Source organism: Myotis nattereri (assembly GCF_964212035.1).
Source record: "Myotis nattereri genome assembly, chromosome: 12".
In the NCBI taxonomy this organism is placed as follows: domain Eukaryota; kingdom Metazoa; phylum Chordata; class Mammalia; order Chiroptera; family Vespertilionidae; genus Myotis; species Myotis nattereri.
The window spans coordinates 52,663,611-52,679,140 of NC_138087.1; the positions used below are offsets into that span (position 1 = coordinate 52,663,611).

The 15,530-nt window shown below is 42.1% G+C and overlaps 1 protein-coding gene across 4 annotated transcripts in view; it reads left to right on the forward strand.

The window, feature by feature from the left end:
* The window catches only part of NFX1 (nuclear transcription factor, X-box binding 1), a 57,680-nt gene continuing 42,150 nt past the window's right edge, over positions 1-15,530 (forward strand). For 3 of the 4 annotated variants that reach the window (XM_081103754.1, XM_081103755.1, XM_081103756.1), the window contains exons 1-4: positions 15-109; positions 3,809-4,807; positions 12,597-12,755; positions 13,909-13,986. In XM_081103754.1, the coding sequence (XP_080959880.1) occupies positions 85-109; positions 3,809-4,807; positions 12,597-12,755; positions 13,909-13,986 (1,261 nt within the window). In that variant the 5' untranslated portion in view covers positions 15-84. Of the gene's footprint in view, positions 110-3,808; positions 4,808-12,596; positions 12,756-13,908; positions 13,987-15,530 lie in introns of all 4 variants that reach the window. The other variant, XM_081103757.1, reaches the window with a different exon arrangement.

Genomic DNA, 15,530 nt, shown 5'->3' on the forward strand with positions numbered 1-15,530 from the left:
GGCGCCGGAAGTTCAGGGCACGTGACCGGGTGACAGCGCTTGCTGGGCTGCAGGGCTCGCTGTAGGTGTTGCGGCACGCACGGGATGGCGGAGGCTCCTCCTGTCTCAGGTACTGCTCTGGCCCGTGTGGGAGTGGGCCCTTCTCTAGTTGCGAAGGTTTGGTCAGGGTCGGGTCCTAGGGCTTCGGCCATTCATATCGCGAGAATGGCGCCAACTAGGGTTGGGGATAGTGGCTCGGAAGGGCCAAGCCGCGCGCGCGTCGTGCTGACGGAGACCTCGACCATCCTCGACTAGGTCGTGAAACCCGGCCTCTGGGTATCCAGGGAGAGCGGGTTTGACCCAGCGCGGCGATGTGGGTGTCCCGTACCTCCCCGGGCAGCGGCTGCACTGATCTCCGAGAAGCGGGCGTCAGTGACTGGCGGGCCCTCGACGCCTAGTGGCTTTGCACGCTGTGCGTAAGGTGTATCCGCGCGTCCCGGGGCAGCGGCGGGGGCGCGCGCCGAACACCTGTGGTTTCCCATCTCGGCCTCCACGAACTCGCGATGTGCCTGAGTCATCTTCTTCACCCGTCAGTTGGGAGTAATTAAGTTAATTCCTGGGAGGGTTCCCGCCCTGTACTGTACCTGCTCCATAGTTGTTAGCTCACTTCCTCTCCCGGAGTTAACCTCTGTGTATAGAGACAGCCTCATTTGGCTATTAATGTACCATCCATTTCCATTTTCTTCCGAGTGCACCTTAGATCTTTGTTTTGCAAACTCTCGGACAGTAACCGAGAAGAAACATTAAACTTCGAGACCTCAGTGCACACATACATAAATATACAAGAGAAACAAAAATTTCGTGAGGCAGTGGTTTTCCTTACCTTCTCGGTACACAATTTTCTATTTCTTTTGAAGAATTACTTGTCGCAACCCACTACATTGACTTGGTTTCAGGCCCCACTCTTTCTGAAAAACAGGGCAGCAATTTGCAACATGAAATTTGTAAACTGTCGTTGATTCGAGTCTTAGTTCTGCTGTCTACCAGCTGTTAGGGTACTAAGAAGAGTATAGATGTATTTGTGTACTGGATGGCAGATAAAATATATTTATTACTGTGGACCTTGGCCAGAGAGTTGGAGACCACCCTGCATTGGTGAACCCCATTCCTGATTTGGGTATTAAGTCATCTTGGTGGGTGGGAACCTTTCATGCTGGCCTTTGTTACTCCGCCACCCATTCTTTTCCCACCTCCTCTAAAATGGACCCAATGATCTCAGGCTCACTTCCGGTGTGCATTTCAGTGTTTGGAGAAGAATTGGATGGGACTAGTTGTGAGTCATAGTTTCGGCCAACAGTGTTGTGCCCCAGGTTACAACCTCCAACGCCTAATCTACTGAGAGACAAAGTCCATACTCCAAAGGTCTCCCCACTCCCTCTTACTGGCCAGAGCTTGCTTTTGCCTTAGTTTCTATTCCAGTGTTCTTATTTCAGCATGGTCTCTAACCCACACCTCCATCCCCACTCAAGGTTTCGTTCTCTTGCCTGCCTGCCTCTGTTCTCAAACAGCAGCCCAGTCCTGAGGGCTGTCTTTCTGCCCATGTGCGGACTCTTATGCCAGCGTTGTCTCTGGACTTTATAATGTCCAGTTTACTCTGCTCCACCCACCCGTGGACACCTACAGTGCTGCCATGTAATCTTGGACCTAGGGTACCACTTGCACCACAGCAAGGCCTTGGTGTGAGACATACCATTTACTGAGTGACTTCCAGCTCCTTGAAATAGTGTGGGGGAAGGTGTTTCAGGTCTGTGTGAGTCTCAGGTCCAGTTTCCTGGTTCACGTGCCCTTTTTTCCTGTGTCTCTTAAGGCTCTTTCTGAGAGCTTTGCCTACAGCAGGGGTCCTCAAACTTTTTAAACAGGGGGCCAGTTCACTGTCCCTCAGACCGTTGGAGGGCCGGACTATAGTTTAAAAAAAAACTATGAACAAATTCCTATGCACAGTGCACATATCTTATTTTGAAGTAAAAAAACAAAACGGGAACAAATACAGTATTTGTATTTGCATGTGGCCTGCGGGCTGTAGTTTGAGGACCCCTGGCCTACGGGATCATGTCTAGTGGAGCGTATTCTGAATATGAGTAGGTACTGCCCTGTCTAGAATCTCTAGTTGCATCATCTCCCTACTGCTGAACATGAAACACCCTCTTCCCATCTTTTACCAGTTATTTACTGACCCTTTTTCTGCCTCTCTCTCCGACCTTACTTCTTCAAGCAGGAGAGGACTGCACAATACCCACTTGGTCTAATCTATCCATTCCCACCTTCTCTGCCAGTTTCTGAGTTTGTCTAATCCTTTTGCCATTTTGTAAGGCCCTCCACCCCATCCCAAGAATTCTGCCTAACTGAAAGCTTTCAAAACAAATTCTGGATTGAATGAGAGGTTACCCTATGACCTTTATGATGTCGTTCACTTCTTTTGTGTATATTTCTATGGTACCAGCTGCCCAACCTCTGACAGTGTAGTATGGTGATAGTGAAAGAGCATGGTCTCCAGAACCATGTAGCCTGGGGTGGAATTCTAAATCCACTTTAGAAAACCCTTGTAGCCTTGGGCAAGTTACTTACTCTTTCTGTGTAGCAGTTTTCTCGTCAGGAATGTGAGGGAGGATTAAATGAGCTAACACATGCAAAGTGCTTAAAATAGTGCCTGACACCTGTTAAGTACCTAACAAAGTACCTAACCCGATTATTATTAAACCCAAAGCCCCCAGGCAGTAAACTGCGCCCATCTGTGGTTGGGTCTGTGTGTCTCAGATAGTCTGTAATCCTAACAGCTATAATAAAGCACCATTTTAACCACCTTATACATGTTACTGATTTGCTTTACTCTTCATAGCAACTCTTTGATGTAGGAATTATTATTATCTCCATTACATATAAGAAAACGGGGGCTATTTAACTTCCATAAAGACAATAAGTAAGCCCAAGTCTCTTTGGCCCTATAAATTCAGAGTATATTCTATATGCTACATATAGTTCTCACTTGGCTACTAACTAGTTTTGTATCCTGAGGCAAATCATTTTGTCTTTGTGCTCCAGATAAAATGAGACTAAGTTGACTATACAAAGAAGCATTTGGGAGGAATAAATGAATAGGGCATATGTTTAATTTTTGAGACTCTGGGATTCTGGACTATATTATAAAGGTTATGTATGGAACCGCTAATATATATTCCTGGGGGGAAGAGATGAGAACTAATGTACTTACTATGCTAAGTACTATCTATGTGAAATCATATTTAAATTTCACAATAACCCTTTAAAATAGTATTATCATCTTTTGTCATGGATGAGGACACTAGGCAAAAAGCAATCAAGTGATATATACCTCAGCTTGTAGCATAAGTTGGAGGGCCAGACTTCAAACTGATTTGGCTGGTTGCTAAGCCTGTTTACTTGATATTGCACAATGCTGCATTAGAGTTTCGAAAGACGACATGGAACCTGCTGACTGTTGTCTCATCTCTGAACTATTTGCTGACTTTAAATTTTTTGTTAAAGTAAATGCATGTATAAATAATGCCTGATGGCCCAGGTGAGCAGTTTTACTAAGCAACTCTCAGCACTGGCTATTGGTGAAGCTACTGGACATGCAATGATCAGTCTTCCACAACACCTTGAACCCAACACCTTCAAAGGAAACATGTTTTACTAAGAGCCCATTTTATACAATGTCCTTAGGAAAATAACTTTTCGATATGGCTTATGGTCTGATGGGCTTCATGGTTAACTGATTAATTTCCTGGCATGTCTGTTTCTTGTGTCCTAGGTACTTTTAAATTCAATACGGATGCTTCTGAGTTCATTCCTCAGGAGAGGAAAAAATCTGGTCTACACTGTGGGAGTCAAAGAAGACTAGATTCTAATAGGATTGGTAGAAGAAATTACAGTTCACCACCTCCGTGTCACCTTTCCAGGCAAATCCCTTATGATGACATCTCTGCTGTTCATCAGTACAGTTACCATCCTTCAGGAAGCAAACCCAAGAGTCAACAGCTTTCTTTCCAATCCTCTGCTTCTAATAAATCACTCAAGAACCTTCAGAATCAACCTGTACAGAAATTGAGGAGTGAAAAGCAGCATATCAAAGTCAAGAGAGTACAAAGTGTAACTGACCAGACCTCAGATGTATCTGGCTTAGAAAGTGTGGCCAGATCAGAGAGTGGGACAAAGCTCAGAGAGCACAGCCCTTCTGAAAGTGAGAAGGAAATTGTTGGTGCAGATCCCAGGGGAGCAAAACCAAAAAAAGCAGCCCAATTTGTGTATAGCTATGGTAGAGGACCAAAAGTCAAGGGGAAACTCAAATGTGAGTGGGGTAACAGAATGACACCCAAACCCGAGGATGCCGGATCTGAAAATATCAAACCTGTGGGGGTTATCCACCCTGACTCTTCAGATACATCCTTTAGAAAAGGAGTACTGGATGGGTCTGGGGCCAGACGCAATGAACAGAGAAGACACTCACAGAAAAGGCCTCCCTGGGAAGTGGAGGGGGCGAGGCCACGTCCAGGCAGGAATCCACCAAAACAGGAGGGTCAACGACATACAAGTGCAGGGCCCAGAAACAGCATGGCCCCCATTCCGAAGGATAATCTTAATGAACGACCAGCAAAATCTGCCTGCAGCAATGGGAACTTGGCAGTTGTTAACAAGTCTTCCAGAAGGATTGACCTGGAGAAATGTGCTATAAGGAGGCAGGATCCTCAAGTTGCATCTTTCCCACGAGGCAAACAGAACCCCGTGCTAAAGAATGTGGAAACACACACAGGTAAATCTACCTAGATGGGTAGGAAATGTTTTGTTTTTCTGATTTTAACTTTTGAATAGGTTATATATTCACACAGTTTAGAAGTCAAAAAGTATAAAAAGGTACACGGGTGGCTCAGTTAGAGCATCATCCCATACACCAAGAGGTTGGGGGTTCAATTCACAGTCAGGGTGCATACCTAGATTGTGGGTTTGATTCCCAGTCGGGGTGTGTATGAGAGGCAACTGATTTATGTTTCTCTCTCTCTCTCTGTCTCCCTCTCTCCCTTCTCTCTCTAAAATCAATTAAAAAAACAAGCAGCCCGACCTGTGAACCAGGAGATCACGATTCGATTCCGTTCAGGGCACATGCCCCAGTTGTGGGCTCAATCCCCAGTGGGGGACGTGCAGGAGGCAGCTGATCAGTGATTCTCTCTCATCATTGTTGTTTCTTTCTTCCTCTCCCTTCCTCTCTGAAAGCAATAAAAATATATTAAATAAATAAATATTTTAAAAAACACACACAAAAAAACCCCATATTCTCAGGTTTGGTTAAAAAAAAAAAGTACACAGTGAAAAGGTCTCTCTGTCCTTGTTCATCATCTGCCTGGATTCTGCCACCACCTTCTCCTCTCCCCAGTATGTAACTAGTGACTTACTTTTTATGTCATAAGCAAATACAAATAAGGAATTTTTTTCTTAAATAAGGAATTTTGTAAGTGTTTTGAAAAATGCATATATGGATGGTATAGATATTTAGTAGCAATAATTTTTTTACTTTATTTTTATTAAATTTTATAATAAAATATAGATCTTCATACAGTCCAAGACAGAATGAGTAATCAAAAGTTATTTTTTATCATAAACTAAATAACTGATAATAAATACTGACAGAAGACTACACAATGTACCATAATATTATAAAATGTAGCAACTGATTCTTCTATGTGTTCTCTTCTGTATGGGTGAATATTTCTTTATTGCTTTTTAAAACTTTTTAATTTTATTTTATTGTTGACAGTATTATAGATGTCCCCCAATTTTTCTCCCTTTTCCCCCCTCTTCTCAGCCCCTGCCCCACCCCACCAGGCCTTCACCACACTATTATCTGTATCCATTTGGTTATGCATATATGTATATAAGTTCTTTGGTTAATCTCTTCCTATCTGCCCCTCTACCCCCATCTGTGATATGTTAGTCTGTTTCATGCCTTCATGCTTCTGGACCTATTTTGTTCGTCAGTGCAAGATTTTTTTGGATTATGAAAGCACAAGTAGAAGATGATAATATCTCCACTACCTCTCCTGGTTCCAGCCTGTATCATCTTTTTTTTAAAAAATATATTTTATTGATTTTTTACAGAGAGGAAGGGAGAGGGATAGAGTTAGAAACATCGATCAGCTGCCTCCTGCACACCTCCTGGGAATGTGCTCTCAACCAAGGTACATGCCCTTGACTGGAATCGAACCTGGGACCTTTCAGTCTGCAGGCCGACGCTCTATCCACTGAGCCAAACTGGTTAGGGCCTGTATCATCTTTTGTCTGCTCATCTGCAAGTGTTCCTAACTAATCTCACCATCTCCAATTTCTCTCAGTTCATCTCTTACACTAGTATCAGAGAGTTATTTTTCTAAAACACATATTGAATTGTGTCACTACCACTACCCCGCCCCCTTTTGTTCACCTTTTTTCATCACCTACAGATTTTGGCTTCTGCCTTACCCAACAACCTCATTTTCTGCTGCCCATCACATTTTATTCCCTGGACTCTATATCTTTTTATCTTTTCACGATGTTGCATGTTTTGGCTCTCTCATGTCTACCACTCAGCTCATTGGTGAATTCTTACTCATTTCTCAAAAGCTAGTTTAGTCACATGTCCAGGAAACCTTTTCTCACCTCAACAGATAAAATAAATCTTTTCCAGCCCTGTGCTATCTCTTTCCCTTACATATGCATGCCTCTATTATAGCAGTTACACTGAAAACCACCATTTGTTTATGTGTCAGTGCTCTTCACTTATTATAAGCTCCTTAGAAGCAGAAACTATCTTTTTTTTTTTTTATTGATTTCAGAGAGGAAGGGAGAGGGGGAGAGAGATAGAAACATCAATGATGAAAGAGAATCATTGATTGGCTGCCTCCTGCATGCCCCTATTGGGGATTGAGCCTGCAACCCGGACATGTGCCCTGACTGGGAATCAAATCCGTGACCTCCTGGTTCATAGGCCAACGCTCAACCACTGACACGCTGGCCTGGTGAGACTGTATCTTTCTTGACTGTTAGAAAGTTCTTCCTTACATTGAACTGAAAACTTCCTTACTATAAATACTTTCTATCCTCTGGTTCTAGTTCTGGCCTCTGGAGCTACACAGCAACTAGTCTCTCTCCTTAGAGTTCCCCTCCCCCTCATTACAAATCTGCTTCTCATAATATTTGAAGACACTTCTCATTTTGCCCTGAGGATATATTTCACCTAGACCCATTGGCAAACCGTGGCTCGCGAGCCACATGCGGCTCTTTGGCCCCTTGAGTGTGGCTCTTCCACAAAATACCACGTGCGGGCACGCATGTACAGTGCGATTGAAACTTCGTGGCCCATGCGCAGAAGTCGGTATTTTGTGGAAGAGCCGGTATTTTGTGGAAGAGCCATAATCAAGGGGCCAAAGAGCCACATGTGACTCGCAAGCCGCGGTTTGCCGAACACTGACCTAAACCAAATAGCTTCATGGACCTTCGCAGTTTTCGTCTCCCTCCAGTTTAATGTGACATACAGCCTAACATGTGAAGCCACCACCTGCCTGAGTCTGTTTTCACATTGGCCTATAGTTCTTCTAGTTCTAATTTGCTTCACCAGGCAGTCATTCTTGGGACCTTGACTTGTTTGTGAAGCCAGGCATTGTTATACCAGAGTTGTTTCTGAATTTGTAAGGCTGGTTAATGGTCTCCTATCTCTCTCTCTCTCTCTCTCTCTCTCTCTCTCTCTCTCTCTCTATATATATATATATATATATATATATACATAAAAGACTAATATGCAAAGTGTCCCGGTGGGAGTTCGATTGCTCGCTATGACGTGCACTGACCACCAGGGGGCAGTGTGTAACGAAGGAAGGCCCTGGCCGGCAGCTGGAAGGCCCTGTTCTGCGGCCAGGCCTAGGGACACTACCCGTGCACGAATTTCATGCACTGGGCCGCTAGTTGTTTCATAATGAATTATCACAAATGTAGTGGCTTAAGATATCACAAATTTATTATGTCACAGTTCCTGTGGATCAGGAGTCTGGGTCCAGGTTAGCTGAGTTCTTCACTCAGTCTCACAGGACTGAAACTTGGCCAGGGATGCAATCTCATCTGAGGTGTAGGGTCCTCATTCATGCTCACTGGTGTTGGTAAGATTTAGTTCCTTATGTGTGTAGGACTGAGCTCCCCATTTTCTTGCTGGCTATTGCCTGGGGGTCACTCTCAGCTCCTAGAGGCCACCTGCTAATCTGTACCACATGGGCCCTCTCCACAACTTGGTAGTTTACTTCTTTAAGGCCTATAGGAAAGCATCTGCTATAGATTTTTCAAACCTCTCTGATGTCTGTCTCTGCTCTCTAGACTATTTTAAAAGGACTCTCTTGATTAGATCAACCCACCATACTCAAGGGGTGGAGATTATACAGGAAATGCATACCCCAGGGTGGGAGTCTTGGAGGCCATCTTAGAGTTCTGCCTAACAAATCTTTCTTGGCCTCACATCCCTACATATTCTTGAGAACACTGTATTCATATTTACTGAGTAAATACTATGTGCCAAGCAGTTCTAGATACTAAAAATACAGTGCTAATGGGATTTACATTCTGGTAGGGAAGACAAGTAGAAAGCACTCAAATTTTTAATTTGTTAGGTAGGTGATAAGCTAAAAAAAAATATAAAACAGGTTAAGAGGACAGGGTAACAGGGGCACTAGTTTAGGAAAGGTTGGTCTCTTTGATGAGGAGACATTTGAAGAGAGACCAGAAGGAATGCACCCTGTGGCTCTTTGGAGAAGAGCATTCTAGGCAGAGGCAGAAACAGGTTTAGATGGGTGGGAGGGCAGGATCTGGTGGGAGGGCAGGATCGTGAGCAGTGAAGGTAGTGGGGAAGCAGTTAGGAGAGGAGATCAGAGAAATCACGTGAGCTGGATTATATGAGGCTCTTAGATCTGGTTCTGAGTAAGAAGATGAGAAGCAGCTGAAAGGTTTTGGGAAAAGGGATGGCATGATCTTGCTAACATTCTAAAATGAGCATTCAGCCTGCTGTGTGGAGATTAGGCTTTAAGGAAGCAAGGGGACAAGTTAGGAGGCTGTTGAAGGAATGCAGGTAGTTGATGGAGACAGACTAAATCATTCTTCTACCTTTGTTTTAAAATCCTTCTTTCATTGAACCTAATGCCACATTACCTTGTAACTACATCACCTGCCATATCTTATCATTTATTAGCCTCCAGATCTCCCAGCCCTCATTAATGCTTCTAGCTACATCTTTTCTTTACCACAGTGGTTCTCAAAGTGTAATTCCAGACTAGCAGCCATCAGCACAACCTGGGAACTTGTTAGAAAAGCATATTCTTGGGCCTCATCTCAGATTTACTAAACAAATTCTGGGACCCAGCAGTCTTACCTTTTAACAAGCCTCCAGGTGATTCTAAGGCATTTTCAAATTTGTGAACTAATTTACCATATATCTTGCTGTTATTCTGAGTAACTTTAGTGATCGTGTGCATTGTGCCATCTTCAAATTCTTTGATATTGTTAACCACAGGGACTTTGACCTTCATTCCATCTCCATACCCACTACCAGGGAAATAATCTTGGAAATGCCCCATCTCTGAAATGTTAAAGTCTATGTTCCACTCTCTGACCATAGATTCCTGTCCTTCTGGCTCCCTCAGTTTCTTCCACCCACTACCAGTTTTGCCAGCCTCCTACCCGTCTGCATTCCCTCTCTAGGCGGATCTTTTTTTTTTTTTTAATAATTTCTTTATTGGTTAAGGTATTACAAATGTGTCCTCATTTCCCATTAACCCCCTCTAGGCGGATCTTATCGTAGATCATTTGAAGTATTATCCTTCTGCCAAACCGTTTGGTAGAATCACATCCCTGGATTGATGGTGCAATCTATCTTTCCTCCTCCTGGGTAACAGAATGCTGTTCCAGGAAATTACATAATAGTACAGATTTGGTGCTGCTGCAATTAATTTGCCTTCTCAGGAAAGCCTCTACGATCACCTTGTTTAAAACCATACTTCCCCCACTGTCAGCATTCCCTATCCTCCTTTCCTGGTTTATTTTTCTCCATAGCAACATATCACTATTTGATGATGTTACATATTTTCATAATTTATTTGTTTATTGTCTACTTTCCCCCATTAGATAATAAGCTTCGTAGGGCAGAAGGTTTTTGTCTGTTTTGTTCACTGGTTATCCTAAATGTCTAAAAAGTGCCTGAGTACATATACACAATGGAATACTATGCTGCTGTAAAAAAGAAGGAATTCTTACTATTTGCAACAGCATGGATGGAACTGGAGAGCATTATGCTAAGTGAAATAAGCCAGTCAGTGAAAAAAAAATACCACATGATCTCACTCATTTATGGATAATAAAGACCATTATAAACTGATGAACAAAAATAGATACAGAGGCAGAGCAGCATTAAACAGACTGTCAAACTGCAGCAGGAAGTCTGGGGAGGGTTGGGGGAGGTAAGAGATCAACCAAAGAACTTGTATGCATGCATATAAGCATAACCAGTGGACACAAGACACTGGGGTATGGGAGGCTGGGGGAAGGTCAAGGGGGGAAAATAAAGGAGACAAATGTACTACTCTACTCTTTGTAATATTTTAAGCAATAAAAAAAAAAGTTAAAAGAAAAAAAAGAGTGACATAGTAGGTTTTAGTAATTTTTTTTTAAATATGCTTTTATTGATTTTAGATTGAAAGGAAGGGGGAGAGAGAAGGCAATATCAATGTGAGGAACATCGATCGGCTGCCTCCCATACACACCCTGACTGGAAACTGAACCCTCTGGACATGAGCCCTGACAGGGAATTGAACTGGCAGACTTTTGGTGCATGGGGTGATGTTCAACCAACTGGGCCACACTGGCCAGGGCTTACTAAATATTTTTGAATAGCGGTCTCCAACTTCATTTGGCTTTCAGGACTGCCTATTTTCTCTTGTATGACTTTGGCCAGCTATCCTTCCTTTTCATCTAAGACTACTCTAGACTTTTTCCTCCTATATTTCCTTTCATCAGTTTTTTCACATTTACAATTCCATGTTCTTAAGCTGAAGATCTTCCCAAGTCTGTTCTACCCTCCACAAGAAAAAATTACCCTGTTATATGATCTCCTGTCCTTCCATTACGGTCAAATCAAGAGTTGTTTGCCTTTCCCCCCCCCTTTTCCCTATTTTGATTAACTTCTCATTCCTCTGCCATCATCACCACGTGACTCAGACCTGCTGGTAAGGTCATGAATGGCTTCCTATTGCCACATCCAGTGGAAAGGTGTATTTCAGTCCTTATGCTGAACTTCCCTTTGAGTTTGATGCAAAGATGGAGTATTTTTTTAAAAATGTAACTTCCTTGACTCATTTGTTCCTTCATTCAGTCACTTGATAAATATTTATTGAGCACCTGGTACATGTCAGAAACTGGGAATACTACAGTGCGCAAGGCAGACGAGGCACTGTCTCTGCCTCACAGAGCATACAGTCCTGGGGTGTTTGTATTTTTTTTGTTATTAAATTGGACAAACAAAGTAATCTTAGGAGAGCTAATACCATTAAAGGATTAAAATGTGAGCTTTTGGGTCATATAGCAATGAATTTGAATTTTGGCTTTTTAATTTCAGTTTTGTACCTTGTGTAAGTGATTTTAATCACTTTGAGCCTCGGTTTCTTCATCTATAAAATGATACTAATATTTTAACCTTGTTAAGAGAATTAACTAATATGTATAAAGTGCATTAACACAGCATTGGGTTGGGTAATTTAAGGTTATTTTATCCTTATAACCTATTTGGATTTAAAAACAATAACATTGTGAAATAAATGCCTTAAGTATGAACTAAAAATATATATTTATATTTATACACTCATCTCTGAGAGCACCTGACTATACTTGGGATAGAAAGACTTTTGCTGAGGAAAAAGTCTGGAAGTGGGTGAAGATATTGAGGAATAAGTCTGAGAGGATTCTTATAATGCCTTACACTGGTCTTTCTCACCAGATGGCGAGCTTCTAAAGCCAGGGACTGTGTCTCTTTCTGTCTAGTAACCCTACTATGCGCTTGTGATAGGCACTAAGCATATCTTTATTGAGAGAATCAAAAAAGACTTTCAGGGCAAGAACTGTCTCACCACCATGGGTTGTTGGGAAGCTATCCAGGCTTCAGTTTCTTGCAGTTGACCATTCATGAGCCCCATCCTAGCCTGAACCCATGGGTCTGGTAGACTCAGAGCACCCAGTTTAAACAGGGCAAGGCAGGGCCCACAGTGTGCTGCTCCTGTGGAGGTTCAAGTTGTGTGATGAGGGGCATTGCTGGGCGGTTTCTTAGGAATGTTTCCTCAGTTGTGGGAATTCCCACCTGAATACCTACTTCCTAAATCTTCTACCTCAGCATATTCCTGCCTCCTCTTGGCCTGTCTCTGAACAGATTCAGACATCCCTTAAAACCTCTGTGTTTGGGTTCTTTCAAATGCTTTGCTGATCCTTGGTTAACTAAAGTAAGGATTGGTTTTCTGTATTTGAATTTATTTGTTTTGTCTTTTAAACAGGTTCTCTAGTTGAACAACTAACTACAGAAAAATATGAGTGCATGGTGTGCTGTGAATTGGTTCGCGTCACGGCTCCAGTCTGGAGTTGTCAGAGCTGTTACCACGTGTTTCATTTGAACTGCATTAAAAAATGGGCAAGGTCTCCAGCATCTCAAGCAGGTCAGTAGTTATTCTCACCCATTTGATATATTCACTTTTTAAAACGCTATTTAATTCTTCTTGAATATTTTATCTGCAGGGAGAATATGTTATCTCAATCATATATTTCAGATGGCCAGTATTAAGCTGTAGATCTCAAACCAGCTAAACAAAACAATGTTAAAATATATTTAAGGTAAAATAAAATCAGTCACGTCTACTGAAAATGGTGGTTTTTATCCAGGTAGCAACTATAGAAAACATTCCTTGTATAGTTTGCTTTAGAAAATTTATAGAAAGCCTCTGTTTAATTCATACTTGAAAGTTGTTTTGCCTTTAAGAAATCTTCTCCATAGTATTTTGTGGGCTTTTCTCAAAGGATACTAGTACTTATGGGTAATGCAAATGTGAATAACATGCTTTCTGAACTGTGGCTCTTCTTCCAATTTAAGATATCTGGGCTTTCATGCATGTACTTAAATATTTTATCCTTTTCTTTTTTTTTCAAGCCAACATTCAGATAATGGTTACCTTGACATTAGAAATACTGTAATAGGCCCTGGCCAGGTTACTCAGTTAGTTGTACCTTCATCCCAATATGTCAAGGTTGTGGGTTCAAACTCCAGTCAGGGCACATATTAGAACCAACCAGTGAGTGCATGAATAAGTGGAACAACAAATCTCTCTCTCTCTCTCTCTCTCTCTCTCTCTCTTCCTTCTCCCCCTTCTCTCTCTCTCTCTAAAATAAATTTTAACAAAATGAGAAATAGAACATTATCACTACAAAAAGAAATGAAAATTATGTGATGAGATGGAGGTATTTGCTAACACTAATTGTATTATGGTAATCATATTGCAGTATGTAAACATATCAAAGCAACATGTTGTACACCTTAAACTCACATAATGTTATATGTCATTTATATCTCAGTTAACTAAAGAACAAAATGGATACCCACTTGATTCATTGTATGTAAAGTCCTTATATATAAATAGAAGCCTAAATACAGTATTTAAGCAAAGCATTCGGAATTGTGATTTTGTTTCTTTAATGTCTAAATCCTTAACGTGGAAATTACCACCACTGCTTCAATGTTATAGCTTCAAATTTTTTTAAATTATGTGTACTTTTTAAAGGAAATTATTTTTGTTTTCTACCCCCTTTTTTTGGAAGATGGCCAGAGTGGTTGGCGGTGCCCTGCCTGTCAGAATGTTTCTGCACATGTTCCTAATACCTACACTTGTTTCTGTGGTAAGTTTTTTTGCATACAACGCATCCACTTCATGCTTTGTACTTCAGTTCCCAGCCCAGGAGAGGTGGTGTGTTAGGCATGTTTTAGAAGTTACTAATAAGACTTCAAAGCCACAGGGGTCTATTAGGCATATGCATGTTGTCCATCAAACAGATAGTCACAGACCTTTACGACTTTGGTTGAGTATTCTGGAGAAGGGTCTTTACATCCTGTCCTCCAGGCTCATGCTGTTTCCAAGCTGCGGTGCAGTTCTCCCTGGTCTTCACTTTAGACTCGAGCTGATCAAATGGCAGAGGCAGGTGTAGACATGGCTCCTTCTCACTTCTAGCTATAATAACTTTGATAGTCCAGATTTGAGCAGCATAAGGAACGTAGTGTTGAAGTATACTTTATTTTAACCCAATGAATCAGTCATTAATGTTTATAGTAGAGAGATTTTTCTATAGACCAGCATTACTAACTATCCTTGTGCCCTCCCTCTTTACGGAATACTCTTCCTGTTTTTAAATAGCTCAGTTTGCCCTGGCCAGTGTTGCTCAGTAGTTAGAGTATCGGCCCACACACCCAAGAGTCTGAGGTTCTAGTTCATGTACCTGGATTGCAGGTTCAGTCCTGGCCCAGTCACTCAAATGGGGCACATGAGGGAGGCAACCAGTCGATGTGTCTCCCTCCCTCCCTCTTTCAGTGTGTGACTCTGACAGTGATGCTGTTGCTGACAGAAAAAGGGAACACTGAAGAATGAGAGGTTTTAAAAAAGGAATGAGAGGTTTAAGAGGGAAGATAAGATGCTAACTTTGGCTGCAGATGTAGGCAGTTTGAGGTGACTTGAAACACTAAGTATGGATGTTCAGTAGATGGTTGGACAAGTAGGACTGAAACTTGAGACTTCAGGGCAATGCAGAAAATGTAGATTTGGAGATCATTGGCCTTTAGGTATATTAAACCTCACAACATGAATAAGAGTTTTGAAATAGACTAGAGAGAAATGCAGAGCCCAAGGACTGGAACAGACTATCATTTAGGGCAGTGGTCGCCAACCGGTGAGGTCCAAAAGTTTGGTGACCACTGATTTAGGGTGTAAATTGTCCAAGAGAATTTCTCTAGGGTAGGGGTGGGGAACCTTTTTTTCTGCCAAGGTCCATTTGGATATTTATAATGCTATTCGTGGGCCATACAAAATTATCAACTTAAAAAGTAGCCTGCTATATTTGGTCAAACATTTTATTAACTCACCCCTAATGCCTTGGCAGGGCCAGACCAAATGATTTCGTGGGCCTTATGTGGCCCGTGGGACAGACATTCCCCACCCCTGCTCTAGGGCAAGGAGGAGTCCTGTGCCTCAGTTTTACTCTTCTTGCCTCTATGCTCAGTTGATGGAAGGTGCTTACTAAACATTTGCGGAGTGACATTAATTATAAAAATATAGCCCCCTCATGTAGACATGGCTCCTTCTCACTTCTAGCTATAATAACTTTGATAGTCCAGATTTGAGCAGCATAAGGAACGTAGTGTTGAAGTATACTTTATTTTAACCCAATGAATC